The 22,496-nt window shown below is 39.3% G+C and overlaps 1 protein-coding gene across 1 annotated transcript in view; it reads right to left on the reverse strand.

Moving 5' to 3' along the window:
- The window catches only part of LOC124717140, a 295,935-nt gene that overhangs the window by 253,640 nt on the left and 19,799 nt on the right, over positions 1-22,496 (reverse strand). Inside the window, exon 3 of the mRNA XM_047243888.1 lies at positions 200-304. Within this exon, the coding sequence (XP_047099844.1) occupies positions 200-304 (105 nt within the window). The remainder of the gene's footprint in view (positions 1-199; positions 305-22,496) is intronic.

Raw genomic sequence — 22,496 nt, forward strand, 5'->3', positions numbered from 1 at the left:
AAATCGTCCCACATTTAAAGAAAACAAAGCTTCACACACACTGAAACTGTATGAACGTTACTGAAAAATGTTTGGCTAACTAAAGAGCTGAAGATATCTGGTAATTTATTCTTTCTCCTTTCTTGATAAAATTACTTATTGTTTCTGAAATATCCTCCAAAAGTTAACAAACATAATTGCTCATATTAATGTTACTCACTGGCTCTTCACTGATTTCAGTTTCATCATGACTGTTTTCAGTTTCATCATGACTGATTTCAGTTTCTTCATAGGCAGGACTTTCATGTTCTTCTGGAACATTCTCCTGTAAGAAAAATATAATTGAAGACAAATTACAAAGAACAAACTGCAAACAAAGCATACACTACAAGAAAGTAGGCAAAAAGTTCTAGATCTATGGATGGGGAATTCTAGCCTGTATTCGAAGGAGAATTTCATTTTTTGTTCTATATGGCTAAAGCTTCAACAGATTTAACATTCTTGGATGGAAACTGACAATTAAGCCAGTCTTCATTGTTCTACACATGCGTGATTTGGTTGGTGGGGGACTTAAGTTTTCTCTCTTTTTTTCCTCTACAAACTTGATGCTTTTTTTTAAGCTGCCTTTAGATACAGGACAGAAAAATGGCATTTTATCAGAAATTCTGATCAAAATGGAAAGACGCTCTTGTTCACCACTCATTCCATAAATTTATTTCACCCAGTAAACTATTTTTAGAGCATTGTTTGTACATGTGATATAATTACAGTAGTTATCAAATGCGAATACGGGATCAATACAGTCGAAGCAAATAATAACATAAATACTTCAGGAGCAAAGGAGATTACTCATAGAAAAGCAGAAACTTTGAAATGACAAAACACACACACACACACACACACAAAGAGAGAGAGAGAGAGAGAGAGAGAGAGAGAACTAGCCAGCTTTCAGAATAAATCCTTTCTTGGGCAAGAGAACAACCCCCCCCCCCTCCCCCCTCCCTCTCTCCATACACACGAAAACTTCTGTGCTCCAGAAGTACAATGCCAGGATTGCAGTTTGGCAGGCGGACTGGGGTGGGGCTGGTTGCAGTTGATGGGGGAGGAGGAGGGGGGGGAGGTAGGGCATACAGGTAGAGAGGCAGCAGGCAGCAGAGGATTTGGAGAGAGTAACGAGCAGCATGGAGGGAGACAGTCAGTTTGCTGGTTAGGAATGTGGGAGGGAGGCGTGGAAAGTGCACAGGCTATGTATGTGATGCATGGGTTTCCCAACAGTGGAGAGCAGTGCAGGATGAGGGTGCTGTGATAACGTGAATTTATGTGTGTGTGTGGGGAGGGGGGTTACATGCACTCCTGCTCACAACTCAATTCTTCCCATTTACTGTGAGTGGTCTTCTTTACTCCAAAATTATTTGTGCTATACCACAACCTTCCTACTATAGATGATAAGATAAAGTTATATGGATAATACAAAAAATATGATTAACGATATTTGTTAAATCAGTTTCACTTATTATGGTGTTTCAGAAATTCAGAGACAGAATAGAAGCAGTGGTCAAGCAAGAATTGTTTCACCTTACTTTAAATGTATTCAATGGGAGTACGCATTTTCAGTATGAATACATATTGTTATGTAACGTAACTCTAATAAGATACACTAGTCTTATCCATTAATTTGTACTTTGACCTGCAAAATGTTGTTAGCATCATGGAAAACCACGTTCAATGCATACAAATTATCACAATACAGCATTAAATGTCTCTTTTCTTGAACAGTCATTAGTACATTTGTAAAATGGCAAAGGATATAGAAGTTGATCAGCAAATGAATTAGCTATTTGGAAAAGCTGCAGCTTGTTGAAAATAGAAAATTTTCGGTTTGTAATGCAACATACTAGAAAACAGATTTTATAAAATACACACACCAGTAAAAGTTTTGCATCACCTTGGTTCCCGCAACTCTTGAAGATAGACACAGACTGTTCATATTGTATCACAGACACTACCTGATCCTCCTTCATAAAATTCCTACGTAATTCCCCAATGCTGTCAGTCACCTGAGCCAAACCTGCACTAGGCTTCACAATGCTGGTGACCTGGTACTCACTCCCCAACACTTCCTGCAACTGCTGGCCCACACATCTACCGTGTGAACTACCTAGCAGCAGAACATTCTTCTTTCTGTCAGACTTTGCACCTGACTTAGGCTTCCTGACTGCTGATAACCTGTTGCTTCAATATTGCATGTGACCTGTAAATATAAATGGCTGGAGAGAGACTAGCATCAAAGAATACATCTTTTTGAGTTATATTTGTGAAAGTTGGAGAGAATTTGTGGGCTACATAGCTACACAGGCCATGAGACACTGAGTGCAATTCCACTTCTAGTCAGTCATCATCGGGAATCATTCTTACCAGGAGCCCTCAGTGCTAGTCCACCTGCAAGAGGCGTGAAATGTTATAAAATACGAGGCTGCACAACTTCAACTAACAGACATGATTCCTGTGTTTCAGGCTATGTCAAATTTACTGCTGCTTTCGGTGATAGAAACACTTACTCAAGTTTTGGACTCATCTTTTGAAGGCCATTAGGCAGGCTTATAGTCATTCAGACATGGTATATTCTTGATATGTGAAATTTGAATTTCTATTTAGTTTGATTATATAGCAGCAGGATTTATTGATTAGCATTTCATTATGTTTATGTACATAAACTTAAGGTGAATCGGGAAGCATTTACGTGCCTACTATGTGAATTAAGGATAGATATTCTGCAAATGTTCTAAACTGGTACACTTAATTACCTATCAATTCAATTCTGAGAATTCCTCATGCAGTTCTCGTCAGTACACGTAAATTTACACCAGGGCCTATTAGTTTCACTTATTTAGCTTGCTGATTAAATAGCATATGTTAATGCTTACTCCCAGATTTTCCACATTTTCTTCAAAAGAAACTTCATACTTTTTAATTAAGTAACCATTAAATAACCATTAATTAAGTAACCATTAAATTTTGCAAATGTCAATTACAATAGAGCTTCATGTAAGGCTGTGTGACCTGTCCCTCAAGAAATCAAACACAAGTGGGTCTTATTCAAATGGGGTTTCACATTTGCCCAACTCCCTATGGAGAATGGTAGAAGAGAATTTCCTTAATGATTTGCTTTCAGTTTAATCAATCCAACAAGGAAAATTTAAAAGATTCCATTTGAATGTCTGGATTTAGATCATATGCTGTCTGTTACTAGTCAGAATACAGAGAAGCTATAGCCTCTGCAATAACAGAGGAGTGGGGCATTCACACTGGGTCATCACTTAACTGCCTCCTTTCCGTTCAGTCATATCTTTGTTTATAGTGGAATACTTCTGCCTGACTTACAGCAAAATTATACTATTTTTTTGAAGCTCACTTATGGTAGATATACTGTTGTCCAGAAAAATTGAAAATATTGAAATAGGTAATACCGTTCTTTTATTATTACCATGACTAAAGTCATATTATCCAATTGTATTATTCTTGAAATATCAAGTTACCTAAGATCACTAACTATTAATTTTGCTACTATGACCGGTTTTAACAGATCTACTCTGTCAAAATCTGATCTTTTAACACTAGTTGCACATACTTGTTACAATACTGAAAGGCACATATTAATGTTGCATCAAATAAAACACGGCAGGAAACATCAGCTCGAAACAGCATATCCAGACACTACGGGATGATGATGGCATTGAAACAGAGGATGACACGCGTAAAGCTGAAAACTAAACACCTTTTTCCAAAGCTGTTTCACAGAGGAAGACCGCACTGCAGTTCCTTCTCTAAATCCTCGCACAAACGAAAAAATGGCTGACATCGAAATAAGTGTCCAAGGAATAGAAAAGCAACTGGAATCACTCAATAGAGGAAAGTCCACTGGACCTGACGGGATACCAATTCGATTCTACACAGAGTACGCGAAAGAACTTGCCCCCCTTCTAACAGCCGTGTACCGCAAGTCTCTAGAGGAACGGAGGGTTCCAAATGATTGGAAAAGAGCACAGATAGTCCCAGTCTTCAAGAAGGGTCATCGAGCAGATGCGCAAAACTATAGACCTATATCTCTGACGTCGATCTGTTGTAGAATTTTAGAACATGTTTTTTGCTCGAGTATCATGTCGTTTTTGGAAACCCAGAATCTACTATGTAGGAATCAACATGGATTCCGGAAACAGCGATCGTGTGAGACCCAACTCGCTTTATTTGTTCATGAGACCCAGAAAATATTAGATACAGGCTCCCAGGTAGATGCTATTTTTCTTGACTTCCGGAAGGCGTTCGATACAGTTCCGCACTGTCGCCTGATAAACAAAGTAAGAGCCTACGGAATATCAGACCAGCTGTGTGGCTGGATTGAAGAGTTTTTAGCAAACAGAACACAGCATGTTGTTATCAATGGAGAGACGTCTACAGACGTTAAAGTAACCTCTGGCGTGCCACAGGGGAGTGTTATGGGACCATTGCTTTTCACAATCTATATAAATGACCTAGTAGATAGTGTTGGAAGTTCCACGCGGCTTTTCGCGGATTATGCTGTAGTATACAGAGAAGTTGCAGCATTAGAAAATTGTAGCGAAATGCAGGAAGATCTGCAGCGGATAGGCACTTGGTGCAGGGAGTGGCAACTGACCCTTAACATAGACAAATGTAATGTATTGCGAATACATAGAAAGAAGGATCCTTTATTGTATGATTATATGATAGCGGAACAAACACTGGTAGCAGTTACTTCTGTAAAACATCTGGGAGTATGCGTGCGGAATGATTTGAAGTGGAATGATCATATAAAATTAATTGTTGGTAAGGCGAGTACCATGTTGAGATTCATTGGGAGAGTGCTTAGAAAATGTAGTCCATCAACAAAGGAGGTGGCTTACAAAACACTCGTTTGACCTATACTTGAGTATTGCTCATCAGTGTGGGATCCGTACCAGATCGGTCTGACGGAGGAGATAGAGAAGATCCAAAGAAGAGCGGCGCGTTTCGTCACAGGGTTATTTGGTAACCGTGATAGTGTTACAGAGATGTTTAATAAACTCAAGTGGCAGACTCTGCAAGAGAGGCGCTCTGCATCGCGGTGTAGCTTGCTCGCCAGGTTTCGAGAGGGTGCGTTTCTGGATGAGGTATCGAATATATTGCTTCCCCCTATTTATACCTCCCGAGGAGATCACGAATGTAAAATTAGAGAGATTAGAGCGCGCACGGAGGCTTTCAGACAGTCGTTCTTCCCGCGAACCATACGCGACTGGAACAGGAAAGGGAGGTAATGACAGTGGCACGTAAAGTGCCCTCCGCCACACACCGTTGGGTGGCTTGCGGAGTATAAATGTATATGTAGCTTATCACAAATAAAGTAATGTACAATTAAAACATACAACAGGTTACTGATGTCACAGCGTACACTAATTGCTTGACACCATGACAAGCTGATGTTTCCTGTCACATTTTATTTGAGGCAATATCACTATGAGACTTTCAGTATTGTAACAAACATTTATAAATAATAATGTTACAAGATTTGATGATGAGAGCGTAGATCTGTCGAAACCGGTTATAGTAATAAAAAGAATTGCTTGCTAACTTGGCTAACTTGATTCTTGAATGATACAGCTTTCAGCTCCGCCACCCCCCCCCCCCCCACCCCCTCCCCGCCACAGCTGACACAATATCAAACTTGTATTATCCAACTGCCCTCTAGGAACTACATACACAATGGATGTAATGGAGATGGCTTTATTGGAACCAAAGTGAGAGGTGATACTCATATAATTATCATTTCTGAATAAAAATACACTAACGCAGATTCGTTTATATAAAGGAAGTCATATTCTTATTGCTACTCAACATTATATTTGGAATTAATAATTGCAAGCCCTAATATAAACATGAGTGTAGAAAATAAATTGAAATGGTGCCTACGTAACAGATAGTTTGATGTAACGGACTGCAGTAAATGTTAAGCATATGATTGAATGCGATGTCTCAAAGGTCAGTCATTTATGTAACAGACTGCAGTAAATGTTAAAGCATGAGATTGAATGGGATGTCACAAAGGTCAGTGATTTCACAGAATAACCTGTGTTTCTTTCGGTCTATGGTTCGTAGAGTCACACTTTGTATTTCTCATCAAAACTTCCATGGAAAGTTACATCTTTCCCAGATTCTTGTGGCACCTGGAGGATGGGTGATATAACACCTCTTTCATATCCAAATTCCTGCACTGTTCATATTCAGTAGCATGTAGTCACTTTAAATGGCCTTTTCAATATACAGTTCCACTGCCTGTTTTTGAATAGCATTTCTCACATATTTTGTACAATGAGTATTTTTTCACTGAAGTAATTTCACATCACACTTCTCTTAGGTTTCATTATGACTGTGTTTCATGCACATGAGTGGTCGATGTGTGCGGACCATCTCCGACACCAAATAAGTGTGTAGGACTTTAAAGATTGCACTTAAAGACAGGTTTTAAAAACTGTTTTGGGTTCTAACTGTCACCTGAAAGTCGCTTGTTGGATATTTCCAGTTTCCACATCTCTAAACTCTTCTTTGTTACAGGAAAGTGTACTAGCCCCGCCTCCCAAACCTCACAGCCCACACACCTGAGACGAACTGTCAACAACAGCTGTCATTCCTCTGCGGTTCAAAACAAATCTGTTAGCCACAACTTCCCTTGACTGCCCAAGATTGTCTATAGCCATACTCTGTAAACCACTGAGGAGGATACTCCCTACTGTACTCGTTATTAGGGCATTTTCTCATTCCATTCAAGTATGGACCATGGGACAAATAATTACTTGAATGCCTCTGTGCACACTGTAATTAGTCTAAGCTTGTCTTTGCATTCCCTCCATCAGAGATATGTACAGGACTGAAGTACGCTACTATCATTACCTGTTTCCATTTTTGAAGTATTTTTATATTCAAGTTCTGAAATTTACGAAACAGACTTTCTTGGGATAGTGTGCATATATTTCCAAGCATCTGGCATTTCAGGTGGTTCAGCATCTCTGTGATGCTCACCAATGGTTAAAAAATTATGTGACCATTTGTTCTGCCCAACCCTGTGTACATCCAACAACCCCTGTAAGTCCTACTTTATGTGGGTCTCACATACTTTAACAACATTTGAAGATGGATTATATGACTGTTTTGTAAGAAACCTCCCTTGTTGACTGCATTGCCCCAGCATACTACTAATGAACAGAAGTCTGACATCTGCTTCATCTGAGCCTGTGTGTTCTTTCATATTCCCACAAATTGTTACATCCAGATATTTGTAAAGGTTCACCAATTCCATATGTGACTCACGGATATTTTAATTATGGGATCCCATCTTTTTTTGTGAATACAAAAATTTTACATTTCTTAACACTGCAGCCATTACCTGATTCAATTTTTGAAGTTTTTAATGTTCAAGTACTAAAAATTTACATTTGGTACAAAATGTGTCTCAACACTACTGGAAGCAGAGGTGAAACCAAATGGAAGGTCTCTTACAGCCCTAATACGTACTTTGAAGCTGGTAACTAATTTTCCCATGCTTTACAAGATAATACGTTTTACTGCCAATAGCTGATAGGGTCAGGAAATAAAGAATGAATATCAGAACGGCTTTATATACGGGTATTACATGCAATTTCCTCCTTCATTCATCAAACCAAGGATTTGTTAACAGCCGATCTCCAGTCCTAACACATTTCTGCCTTCTTTTTTATTTCTGTGTAAAAGTTACAGCCAATATCTTTTGTTATTTGATCTGTACTTCAGTCATGGCCTTCCAGTAGTTGTTCTACCTTTGATAGATGCCTGATTTATTGTTTTTAGGAGTTCTTCATATGTCAACACTTGGCCACTAATCTGAACTCTTCTTTCTACAATAGCCTTCCATAAACTCCTTTTCCCTCCCACTCTTAACCATTTAGCAGATCACCACATTACCAAGAAGTGCCTTTAATATCGTATCTTTTTCTTTCCCCCAGTCCTCATAGTCCAGGTCTCACAGTCATACAATGCCACCACATTCAAAGTGTATGGTTCCAGAAACCTTTTCCTGATTTGTAGGTTGTTAGTTTCAGAGGTTATTAACCCTGTCTTTTAATACATACAGGTACCGACTGTCCTTTCAGCTCATACCATAATGACTGAGATAATTGTTTCTAATAGTGTAGTCACCTCCCCATGCCCTCTGCAGACAGACTTCCTGCCTGTCTACTGAGCTCGCTAGTACCCGTTCACTATGGTCCATTACCTACAATGATATCATTGTTGGATATTTCCTCATTTTATTTAATATTTAAGATAAAACTGCATCACCTGCACAGGTAAACTTGTGTGACAATGGGTATTTTAATCTAAGTCAGTGAACACAAAAAATTATGTCCACTGTTCTCCTTGTAAGGTTCATTACTACTACTCTAATGAGCCAAAACAAGTGATTAACAGTATTCTGGTCTGGGTTTGGAAAGCAATACAGTAGTAATTCTCTGTAGCAGGCATTGCTAAGTTCCTCCAGGTACATGGCACAAGATATCCATGCACAAGTTATCCAATTCCCATCAATTACAGGCCGGTGGTTTGTGATCATGGACCTTGCACATGACAGCGTGATTCATTCTGATCATGTGACACATTTACACTGATCCACAGTATAATCTCAAAGATCCTTGATCTGTAGTGATAATAATCGATGATGTCTTGGGTCAAAATGGGAACACATAGGGTTCGTTCGCCGCACAGCAGCACCTTTGACAGTGTGCAGTAAACAGTAAGCTCCAAACCACATGTGCCTGCACCAGTACCATACTCCATTTTCAGATCTGCCGCAGCTCGCCTCCTATTCAACCTTATTAAGTGGACAAACCTCTGTAAATTTACTGTAATCAGTCATAGACATCTTGCATGTTCTTGCCTACTCGTGGCTTCACCTTAATTCATTTACTCTCGAGTGATGCTCACAACAGCAGCACATAAACAGCTAACTAGCTTCACAATTTCCAATATGTTCATTTCAGGGTGCTCGGCCATAAATATGTGCTCTTTGTTGAAGACACTGATGTCAGTAGATTTCCTGATTTTGGCCATGACTGTCACTAGAATAATTTCTCATTAGTCTCTCCTATGCTTATACACTTTCCTTGCCATGTCACTTGCCCACAGCACCTCCAGTCACCACTATCTCATGGTGGACAGCAGTCACAATGTCTAGGCTCATCTGTGTATCCACTGTTTTCACTATTGTACCCATTACTATTTATAATCTGAACTAACGGACACCATTTTGATCCTGCATCCAGTCATATAAACATGGGCATGAAGAGAGACACTCTCTGAGATGTAAGATATGACCACTTGTTCACCAGAGGGGCTGAAAGATGTTTGGTTGTGAATATGAGCACATTCATTGTTTGGAGCTCTGTCAACAGTACGATGTGGCAACTGAAGTAAACATCACAAGCCAAGAGCTCTAAAAAGCATTTAATTGAATACCGAGTTTCAACATAGCTATGCCATAATTATCAGATTTGCAAGAGTATGAGCAGAAACTGACAGGAAATATATTTTACAATCATGATATCATAACGCAATAAATTGTTTTTTAACATAACCTACGAAATTCTAACATACCTTAACTTAATGCTTTAAAATATTACAACACATTGCCCCTCACAGTTGCAAGTTGCTTCACACTGTGTATACACTTTCCAGTATCATAAAGATCACTACAAATTGCTCTTCAAAAGTAAAATTACTATAAACTAATGTTTGCATAAGATTTGCTCTGGCATTTGGGGTCAGACTGGATCTGTCTGGATGGTATGTCTTGTAGTACGCACCCAATGCCTATATAATGTGCCAGGAAGTCGTTAATACGTTCTCTTGATCTTGTACACATGATACATGTGTTCTAGAGAGGAAAGTTGCCATTCACCATATTGCGGAGATGCTGAGTCGCGATAGACACAACTAAAAGATTCACACAATTATAGCTTTCGGCCATTAAGACTTTGTCAGCAATAGACACACATACACACACACACACACTCACATAAATGCAACTTGCACACACGTCTGCTGTCTCAGACAACTGAAACCACACAGGCCTTTCTCAACAATAGACACACATACACACATGCACACACAACCTCACGCAAATGCAACTTGTACACACGTCTGCGGGCAAGGACAACTGAAATCACACTGCAATGTGGTTACAGTTGTTTGAGACTGCAGATGTGTGTGCAAGTAGCATTTGCGTGAGTGTGTGTGTGTGTATGTGTGTCTACTGCTGACAAAGGCCTCAATGGTCGAAAGCTATAATTGTGTATCTTTTTGTTGTGCCTATTGCAACTCAACATCTCCACTATATGGTGAGTGGCAACTTTCCTTTCTAATATTTTTACATTCCATCCTGGCTTTTCCATTGCTTGATACATGTGTATGCAGATTTAAAAAAAAACATTTGTTATTAATACATGGGTCATTCCATGTCAATTCAACCAATTTGAGAAAATGTTCCAGCTGATAGTCTCAGATTTGGCTGCAGTTTAGCACACTAATGCTGCCAAGTGTGGAACACTCGTGTACAAAATTTTAAGTTCCCCTGCCAATTAGTTCCATTATTATGGCTACTGAAAGAAGGTGGCGTGACCCGGAAATTGCAACCCGCATCTGGCAATCTCTCTTCAGACCCAATTTCAGGTCTTAGTTAACTTTGGAACTATTCCGCACAGTCCAGTGAAATTTTTACAACCCAGTAACATCCACTTAGAGAAAACACTCTATGAATCAAAACATCAACAATATATTTCTGAGGGAAAATAAATATAATTCACTCAAAAAGGGTATAACTTTTTTTGTGGTGGTGGTAAGCTTAATGTGGCCTAAACACACACAGAACTCATGTTGCCCATATCAGTCACACAGAGTTACATGCACACGAAAATACAAAAATTTGATAAATTACCGGAAAAACATGGATTTTCTAAGTGTGGTAGCACAAAAGGGACAAGTGATATCCAAGCCAAATTTCAAACACCGAATAAGTAGACCATAATATAATATGTGGCAAAATTTCAACTTGTTATTGCAAGGCATTTGTGTACAATAAAAGTTGACAGAGATGTATTTGGTTATGTTTCTTTTAAAATGATTTAGCAAGTAATAGTGATGATGCAGACAGCTTGTTTCAAATAAAGCTGCAGCAATTGTTGGGACCCATTAGGCAACAGAAATGAGTCATTGTTAGGCACGAACAACAAAGAAAACAAGCAACAATTACAGGTTACTCATGTTTTTAAGATTCTAGTTCAGACTGGTCAGTACTGTTGTGGAAAGTCAGTATGGAGGCAGAGGAGTGTACTAGTACTGCTTTTGTTCATTCAAGTTGCAGTATTGGTAGAGCACATGCATCTTAATGTCATAAAACAACATATGGAACAAAATGTGGCATTCACTTTGTACTGGTATGATCTGGATGAATAGGACCAAGATTTATTGCTATGGAGATCCGGGATACACCCTGTGGGCACAAGAAGCACAGTTCCAGGAAACTTTAGTGTTTATTATCATCATATGAAAGTGTTTCTGGATAAGTATTCTTTCCTACAAAGAAGTTGTTTTGATCCATTTCGGATTCATGAGAAGACAGTGAAGTGTAGCCTCAGAGATATTTGATATAAAATCAGTATTGAAATTGAATCAGTGCATGGGACTTAACATGAAACCAGGTCAAAAGTTATGTTCCAGGTGTGTTACACTGCTAAAAAATGAAGAATATTCTGGTAATTTACATGACAGTGATGAAGAGTATCAGCCACCTACAACCACAGCGGATAAACAATTAAATACTTCAGTGACTGCTCTTGGTTTGTCCCCCATGAAGACACACAAAGTTGGGAAAAGAGACAGGCCCAGCTATGGTAGAAGAAAACTACAAGAAGCTCAAATGGAATTAAAACACAAAATAGCTGACACACTAATGGTGGAAGAGGAAGAACTATCTGCTCCAAAGGAACAGAAATCATGCCAGAAATGCTCTGATTTGGACAAAATTGTGCATGATTTGAAAGAAAAATGTGCCATATCCACATGCCAGAAAAAAGTAGCTTGCACCTTCCAGCTGGTCTATTGACTACACTGCAAAGGAATTCAATGTTTCTACATATATGGTAAAGCAAGCTAGGAAAATAAACGCAACCCAAGGAGTGCTTCCACAACTTCAGCTGGTTCAGGGTAAGCAATTGAGTTCAGAAATAAAAGTGCTAGTGTCGGAGTTTTACGAAAATAATGACTACAGCTGAATAATGCCTGAAAAAAAAGAGAGACTATGAAATGGTGAAAATGGGAAATGTACATGTACAGATGCAAAAAAGACTGTTGCTATGCAACATATCAGAACTATATGTAGAATTCAAGGAAAAGTATTCCAATACCAAAGTAGGTTTCTCATCTTTTTTCAATCTTTGGCCAAAATGGGTTGTGCCTGTAAGTGCAAGGGGCACACACAACGTTTGTGTATGTGAGACCCATCAAAATGCTATGCTGATGTTTACTGCTATAAAGGATTCTGGTCTGGATTACAAAGGTGCAATGAAGCTGCTAGTGTGTGACATCAGTTCCCACCAGTGCATGATACACAGGTGTGAAAAGTGTCCTGGGAAGGCAAATTCTGCAGAACACCTGAATAACAAACTGTATGGTGAACTCCTTATGGATGACAATGAACTAGTTTCTTATAAACAATGGACACACATGGATCGCACAAGTCTTGAAACAAGGCAAAGTACAATGGAAGATTTTGTTGAAATGTATTGTCAAAACACAGACAAACTGACCACACATAGCTTCACAGCAACAGTACAATTGGCTTATCTCCAGTTTTGTAAAGATAATTTGAAACAAAATGAAATTGTAGTAATACTAGACTTTTCTGAAAATTATGCATTTATAGTTCAAGATGCCATCCAAGGATATAATTGGGACAACAGTCAAGCAACTCTCCAGCCATTTGCGATTTACTATAGTGGTAAATCAGGTGATGTGTCTCTCACGAACCTGTGCGTTTTTAGTGACTGTTTAATTCATGATGCCATTGCAGTTCATGCCCACATTTGCACTGTCATGGCATATGTGAAAAACATGCTGCCTCACATACATTTTGTGAAATACTTCAGTGATGGGGCAGCTAGTCAGCACAAAAACTGTAAAAATCTCAAAAATTTATGCATGCATTACCATGATTTCAGATTCACGCAGAATGGAATTTTTTCGCAACAAGTCATGGTAAAAATGTATGTGATGGTACTGGTGCTACCATTAAGTGCATGTCATCATGAGCTAGTCTGCAGCACCCTACAGAAGGTCACATTCTAACACCTCTTCAATTATTTACCTGGGTGCAGAAAAAATATCTCTGGCATACAATCATTCTATGTTTCGAAAGATGAGGTGAAATCAATCAAAGAGTTGCTAAAAAGCAGACTAGAACACGTTAAAACTGTTGCAGGCACAAGGAGCCATCATCACTTCTCTCCAGCGGACTCTGACAATGTGCAAATGGGCAGACTGTCCGGTTATAACTATAGGTTCATGCACAACATGTGTCTTCACAGTGTGTCTGACTCAGGATTCAGAAGCAAAAGCAGCAACATACAACCAGGTTGCTATGTTACTGCTGTTTATGATGACAAATGGTACTTAGGATGTGTTGCACAGTGCTGTGAAGCAGAAGGTGATGTATTTGTGAACTTCATGGCACCAGCAGGACCAGCAAGATCATTTCATTGGCCACGTTTGGAGAACAGTGTTGGATTCCTTTTGAACATATTCTTATGGCATTTCCAGTTCCTACCACAGTGTCAGGAAGAGAGTCCAATTTGTCACTCAATGTACAGAGTACAGTAGCTAAAGTGTGGGAGAACTTCTGTTCGAAGCACAGTCAACTGGTTTTTAGTAGTTAAGGTGCAGTAAACATTAATGATAGGTTGTGTTAATCTGTCTGTATGTTGTTGCCTAGTGATTAAACAGTTGTGGGAGAGGATAAGAATAGGCAGAACAGTTTACGATGTGTTTTTACAAAATTGTGTTGTGGAACAATGGCCACATCACCAAATACATCTGTCAACTTTTGTACACAAATGTCTTGCAATAACATGCTGAAATTTTGAGATATATATCATTATGGTCTACTTATGCAGTGTGTGAAATTTGACTTGGATACCACTTGTCCCTTTTGTGCTACCACACTTAGAAAATCCATGTTTTTCCAGTAATTTTGCAAATTTTTGTATTTTTGTGTGCATGTAACTCTGTGTGATTGATATGGGCAAGATGAGTTCTGTGTGTGTTTAGGCCACGTTAAGCTTACCACAAAAAAATTTATACCCTTTTTGAGTGAATTATGTTTGGCATAGAGGGCACCTACAATATGTAACTTTTAATGTATTACATTTTTTTAATCAAATTTTGGAATTTTTTATTTTCCCTCAGAAATATGTTGTTGGTGTTTTGATTCATGGAGTGTGTTCTCAAAACGGATGTTGCTGGGTTATAAAAATTTCACTGGACTGTGTGAAATAGTTCCAAAGTTATTAAGATCTGAAGTTGGGTCTGAAGAGAGACTGCCAGATGCGGGCTGCAATTTCGGGGTCACACCACCTTCTTTCACAAGTCATAATTCTGGAACTAATTGGCAGGGAAAACTAATACTTTGTACAGGAGTGTTCCACATGTGGTAGAATTAGTGTACTGAATTTCAGTCAAATCTGAGACTATGAGCTGGAGCCCCTGGTTGAACTGACATGGAATGTCCCACATGAATCTGCAGGAGAGAGTAAGAAAATGAAATGTAGATTTTGGTGCACAAACTAATAACGAAATACAGACGAACAAACACAGAACTGGATTTGTTATTACATAATTTTATGGACTACTGTGGAAAAATGAAATTTGTTTTATAATCTAATAATTGTCCGCAGCTTGTGGTCTCGCGATCGCATTCTCCCTTCCTGTGCACAGGTTCCCTGGTTCGATTGCCGGTGGGGTCAGGGATTTTCACCTGCCCCGAGATGATTGTCTTCATCATCATCATCATTCATCCCCATTATGGACGGAGGAAAGCAACGGCTCCATTAGGAACTTGCCTAGTAGGGTGCGGTGTGGGTCTCCCGCATCATTCCCCTACTCTCTGTCAAGAAGCATGGGACTTCATTTCCAATTTAATAGTTAACACGCATTATGGTCTGTGTAGCTAGATGCTGCATAATAAGTGTACACGATACCTTTAATCCATGTAAGGGCTGAACAGTTTTGTACTGCAGCTACTTCTCTCACCATAGCTCTTTTAGCAATATTAGCAAAGCTTTTACATATTTATCGACATAACTGCACTATGTTATTTATTAACACTTTTTCATCTGGGCGTACTCTCTGATAACGTATATTTCCGCAATAATTATACATTTCAGCAGGTGCCAAGAATACACATCAGTTGTAATATACTACAGTATCAGTACGACTTGACTGTACAGTGCCGAGCAGCCTGGGTGATTCGGGTACTGTTTAGTATTGTCAGGCGCCTTCCATCACGTTTCCTCATAAACGAGGTTTAGTTTCGCGTTCTGCCATCAGCAATTGTAAAATAGTATGTAAATCCAACGAACGTACTCTAAGTTACAATAAAAATCACATTATAATCTTAAATTTTTAAAACTAATATGAGTAAATAGATAAACTCACCAGTCAAGCAAAGTTTACGTCTGGCTTTGACGGCAGAAAACTCGTTGATCATATCTTCATAATTCAGACAGTTATTAGTTAGGTCAGCTTCGGTGTGTAGAATGGATAAGGCGTTCAATTTCTCCTCAGACAATGTAGAACATAGCTACGATTTCAGTCTTTTAAGAACCGAAAAGAAGTGTTCTACTGAACAATTTGTAAGTGCCATACATAGAAATATTCTAAGAGCACTGTCAACATTCGGAAACACGGACTGTAACCTCTCTTTTCGTAAAAATTTACTCATTTCGACTGTTATATCACTAATCGCAGAAGATTTCAAAAGTTCCGCGAAATGTACACATTCACTAGGGAAGGAAGTCTCTCAATCTGTTTCATATGATGCTTGGAATTTTGCTGCACGTTCAGCAATATTGTCAGATGAACTATTCTTAAGGTTACTGAAAACTGTGAAGTAGTCCAACAGTGCCCTATAACTTTCCTTCCTCATCACTAATTCGGAGTACAAACTGTCGAGTACTGAGAGAAATGTTTCGACTCTAAATTTTTCCCTTCCACTCAGAAAAACTTCTTCAGAGTCTACTTCTTCATCATAATAAAGTTTGCATTTTCGTGATCTGTTATAGGTGCATTCATGGCCTATTTCAGTCAAAATGTCCATGGATTTATTTTCATACTAGTCCAACATGCCATGAATAGATGCAACAAATCCTACATGTGATTCATATAATTCATGCACTATTTTAGTAGGTATCAATATTTACACAATTTCAGATTTACACTATTAAATCTCTGGAGTATCTCCTTCCAAACTATCATCATGAATACTCTTTCTAGTCTGCTGAGCTGATTCAATAAAGCTGAAGCCTCATTTCACACAAGTGGTTTTTCAAACACATTATTGCCAATATGTATGAGGGCATTGATAACGCCCTCCCAATTTTCATATAGACACACATGCTCCCACTGTCGCTGACCAATGTGTTTTTGATAACTTTTTACCATTTTGCTTCCTGGTTTCATGAAAGAAAGAAGTTTATCCCAACTATCTGTGGAAGCAGAGAAAAAATTATAAAGGTTTTGCACTACACTGGAAAATGAACATGCTTCATGACAGCAGCTTGCAGTACTGGTGCCAACTATATTCAAAGAATGTGCTGCGAAGGGCACATAATGCGCTTTCAGATTTCGTTGTTTAATGAGTGCCTGCAAACCATTGTAGGTTCCTGAGATCTAGCTTGTGTTGTCATTTGACTGGCCTCTACAGTCAGTAATATCAATGGAATTTGTAGACAGGACTTTCAGTACGCCCTCAGCTAAGTTTTCGTACTTGTGTCCCGAGTTTAGTAAAAACGGAAGGAAATGTCCAAGAGGTTCACCATTCTCATTCACATATCTTAATATGAAAGATAATTGATCAATATGTGAAATACCCACAGTACAATTTACTATTATAGAGAAATATTTCGCCTGTTTTATATCACTTATGATAATTCTTTTTATTCATTCAGAAAAAAGCTCTATTATTTCATCACAGATTGTTGAAGAAAGATAACTTGTATGTCCCTGCCCTGGAATTTCATATGATTCAATGTGCTCTGTGAGAAAAAGGTCAAACTCGGTTGTAAGTTCAAGAGACATAAATTGACCATTATGTATTGAACGGAATCTTTCAGCATTAGCTTCTTCACTACTGCAAACACCCTTTTCAACACACTGTACATTTTTTCTTCTGTTTCAGCTTATGACTCGAAATGGTTATCTACTGTTCCAAGTCACCAACTCAGTATCTAAAATATCGTAGCGAGAGGAAGGACTGAATAAAAATGGGAAGGCAACAACTAAAACTCCATTTGTGAAGCTGCTCGAGGATAAGGTGCCTCCAAGTAGTATCATAGGCCTTCTCAATGTCAAAAAATATACCTAGAAGGTGATGTCGGCATAGGAAAGCCTGTTGTATAGCCACCTCCAGAAGGACCAGGTTATCAAAGGTGGGGTGGTACTTCCTGAACCCACACCGAAAGCGACTAAGAGGGTACCTGAATTCTAAGACTGAGACAAGGCGGCAGTTGACCATCCACTCCAAGATCTTTCCCACACAGCTAGTGAGGACAACACTACAGTAACTACTCGGGGATATGCGGTTTTTCATGTTTTAAGAAAAGAATTAAAATTGCCTCATGCCACGTGTCAGGAAACTGACCCGACGCCCAAACAATATTAAAAAGTGCACCTTCTGAGGCGCTGCAGTGTACTATAATGGATTCTGTTATGGCCAGGGGACGTGTCACAAGCTGCAGACAATGCAAAATCCAGCTCCCACATCGAAAATGGGCAGTTGTAATCTTCATCAGTGGTGGACCAGAAGTCCATACTACCGTATTTACTCGAATCTAAGCCGCACTTTTTTTCCGGTTTTTGCAATCCAAAAATCTGCCTGCGGCTTAGAATCGAGTGCAAAGTAAGCGGAAGTTCTGAAATATGTTGGTAGGTGCCGCCACAACCAACTTCTGCCGTCGAATATATGTAGCGCTACACAGGCACGCTTTGCAGGCACAAAGATAAATACTGGCGCCAAAACCACTGTGTCAGTAAATAAATTTTAAAAAAAGGTGGAAGACGAGCTTTTTTCTCCGCCCCGAATTTCGACCACTGCATTTTCATACTTTATCCAACGAAGTAAATACAAATTCCGTATTGTTCATCTTCGAATGTAGCAGCTTTTCAATGTACTACGAAAATCCGTCTGGCAAGACTGCGATGTTTGTCAGTATGACCAATTCTACGTTCTGAATTTTTTCCTACCTGTGAGAAGAGACGGTAGCTAATGGGAAGTTTTATGAATCACATGCAGTATTATCTTCACCATAAGAATAATACGAATATAAACATTTTTCCATGTATTCTTTCGTGTTTGCTGCTATCTCATTTAAATCCTGTCTACCTAATAAACTACAAAACTAGAGTGAGACAACACCAAACGCGGAAGTATACACACATCATGTCATGTTTATATTCGTATTATTCTTATGCCTAATAGTGATACAGTCAGAAATGAAGCACGGCAATTGACTAGATTTTTAAATCTAAGATGACTCTAATTTCTGTGCAGAAAGTAATGTACTATAGAGGCGTCTGCACAGATTTCAAACGGAGAAAAATTTTCGCTAGACTCTCGTTCAGAACATCTTCTATCATATGCAGTTTATTATTTGGTTCTTGTTGATCATTACCATGCCGTGAGCGGTGACAGGTCGTAAACACTCATTATCAGAATGCGACAAACAATGCATGACACAGTACAGTAATGCATTTTCAGCTTAGAGTGACGTAAACAACTATAACAAAGAGAACGGCACTTATTAGATCAAAGAAAAATAGGTACTCAATTCAAACCAGACGAAGCACGTGAAAAACGAAGGGTACCCGTATAAATACGGACAGAGCGCCTGACGCATAGCAATGGCTACCTGGTAAAGCTTAACTGCTAAGCTTACGGCTCGAACCAAACTATTGTAGCTGTATCATCATTCATTCGACCTAAATTGTGTCTCATATTACAATGGACCAACTTTGTGTCGATTTCGATGTGCGGCCTAAAACTTTTCTCTCCGCTTGAATTTCGAGTCTCAAATTTCAGGTGCGGCTTAGATTCGGGAAATTTTTTTTTCCTTCTTTTCGAGTCTCATTTTTCAGGTGTGGCTTAGATTCGAGTGCGGCTTAGATTCAAGTAAATACGGTATGCCTTTCAGCAACCACTCTATGGCACTGGAAACCTGAATCCTGACTGGCAATTACAGTAACTATGGCAAAACAGGTTGCCATGGTCTGGGCAATGTTCCGTGGAATGGTTTGGAGCGTGCCGTTCCCCATTACAGCAGTCATGGGGCACCTTGCCTCCACCCACACAAATTCTCCTGATGGTCTACCAAACAACACAACTCTTTGCGGAATGATTAATGGTGTTCAGGAACTGTTGGCACAACCTATTCTTGCTCTCTCTTCAGCGACACTTTGCCCTAGCCACCCAAAAGGCTACCAAACCTTCAACCCACGTGGAGCTGCACACCTAATCCTGATTTGTCACTCCACAAAGGGACAAGTTGCCTCTTCTTTTGTCCCATGGTCTATGGAATGGATGATGCAGTGGTGTGGTGGATCATTTTGGTATTATGATCCACCCATGTCTTGACAATGGTATAATGTTCAAACTGGGCCAACCAGCTATAAAGTGTCCAGTCTGCTGGACCAAGCACGAATCACGGCAGTTTCCTTTTGGGTTCCACGCCATCTGACAGACAAATCCAGATCAGAAATTGATCACTTCCATGCAAGTCATCCACCACTTCCCATTGAGCAGTGTGAGCAAGAGCTGGAGTACTAAGTGAGAGCTCAATGGCAGTGAACGACCCAGTTGCTATGCATAAATGTGTGTTCTTTCCCGTATTTAGCAAGTAATTGCATGAGAAAATGAGAAGCCCCTGAATTGCTCTACAACTGGGGCAGGTAGTTGCGGAGTCCCAAAGCACATTGTGTGCATTAAAATCACCACAGTGGTGGGGGATCAATGGAAGATCAATGGAAGTGAACAACCCAGTTGCCATGCAGAAATGTGTGTTCTGTCCTGTAATTTAGCAAGTACATGCATGAAACATGAGAAGCCTCTGAATTGCTCTACCCCTGGGACAGAGCAGAGCCCTAAAGCACATTGTGTGCATTAAGATCACCACAGACAATGAAGTGGTGGGGGAGCTGTATGATAAGATTGGTCGGGGCCTCTTCATTGAGCACATCATGTGGGGGCAAGTAAAGTGAACAAATCATCAATGGATGACACACACGTACTGATATGGCAACGGCGTGTAAAGTCACTGTAAGGGAGAGTGGTGATGAGTGGTAGTCAGTACTGACAAAAATACCTATGTCTTCTCTAGCTCTCTCTCCACTCAGGTTGTCCTTTTTGGGTAGGATATAGCCTCGTAGCTCAGGGGCATATGATTGATGGAAATCAGTCTCCTGGAGAAACAGACAAAGTGGTCTAACCTGATATAAGAGATAGAGTTCCTCCACATGCGTCCTGAATTGTTAATTGTTATTGCAGTGTTCCTACATACAAATGCAGAGTAAAAACACTATGACTGTTAAAATATTATCGCTAAATTGTCAAAGTATTTGTAACAAAGTTATCAAATTTATTGCCCTCCAGGAAATTTGTCACACTCAATTTTTTCGCAGGACCAAGACCTGGCTGAAACTGAAGTAGAAAGCTTGGGGATATTTAGGAAATCATCGAATGTATGCCTGAAAGACAGATTAGATGCCAAAGGAGGAGCAGGAGAAGAGTTTATTACAGTCGAAAAAATGTTGTCTCTACTGAGGTCATATTTGCATGAGACAGTGAAGTTATATGTATGCATATTACAGTTCTAGGTAAAATCAAGTTAACTGTTGAACATTTTTACCTGCCATTCAATTACACCCTGTCATTTTTAGAGTCATTCGAAGAAAGTCTACTCTTACAAAGAGAGGCCCTGACATTGGGATCATGGGTAACTTTGTACACCTTTAGCAGGCCATAACACAACATAATGAGCAATTAGTAATACTGTCGCAATTCTGAGAAAATCGCAAGAGCTGTTTTATGCGCCTATTGTGTGGATTACGTATCTGTGTGTAGGTGACGGGCATTTACGTTCATGGTGGTTACATGGTTTGTATTCGAGCATTGTAAGATTAGTGTGTGTGAGGTGACAGTTCACTCCTGCTGAAACTTAATTTTCATAGTAGGAGTGTAAATTCTGTGATATTTAAAAAAAATTGCATCTACACTATTTGTTCTTGCTACATTAGCAACGTCTCACCACTACACAGGTTAACTGCCAGATGGGGACAGAGTCTGTGTTTGCAGCTCGAAGTATTGATGTGCAAAGTAGTTCCGGGTACCTTACCAGATTGGAAGTATAAGGGATTTTGTAAATCATGACAGAAAAGCTCTATGCGTTTCATTGTTTACTTATCGACATTTTTTTAAAAATTGTATCACCTCTCAAATGTCATAAATTAAATAAAATGGCCAGTGATGAAAAAAATACAGATTAAAAATTAATTCTGAGTGGGAATCGAACCATTGCCTCGCACATGTTTGTCAGAAGAAGCTTGAAGGCTAACCACTTGACCACCATGAACTCCAAAGCCCAGCACCTACACACAGATACATAAGCCACATAACAGACGTGTAAAACTTCTCTTGTGATTTTCTTGGAATTGCCACCTTCTTACCTACACATTATATTGTTTCAGTGGTCTACTAAAGGTGTACAACGCTTCAAGCAAATCTGTGATCCTAAAATTGTGGCCTCTCCTTGTCAGCAGCATGCAAATACCCATTTCATGCAACATTAGTTAGAGGGGTCTAGTCTTCTGAGTAGAGACTGAGACATCTATGGATTTGCTGCAGAGGGTATAGACAGGCAGTCTTGTAACGTACTTATGAACACATTTTCAAAAAATTCTCTTCAGCAACTAATCTGACAGCTCACAAGCATTCGAAATATTTTAGACATTGTAGGTACAAGCAGGCCTAACCATATCAACAGTGTCAGTATAGAGGTAGGGATTAGTGACCATGATATTATTACAGCGATGATGATTACCACAATTAATAAATCCATCAAACAACACTTGGTGAGTATTTTTGCAAGAAAGAGCATGAAAGCAGTTGTTAGTATCCTACT

This window comes from Schistocerca piceifrons, chromosome 9 (genome assembly GCF_021461385.2).
Source record: "Schistocerca piceifrons isolate TAMUIC-IGC-003096 chromosome 9, iqSchPice1.1, whole genome shotgun sequence".
Classification (NCBI taxonomy): Eukaryota; Metazoa; Arthropoda; class Insecta; order Orthoptera; family Acrididae; genus Schistocerca; species Schistocerca piceifrons.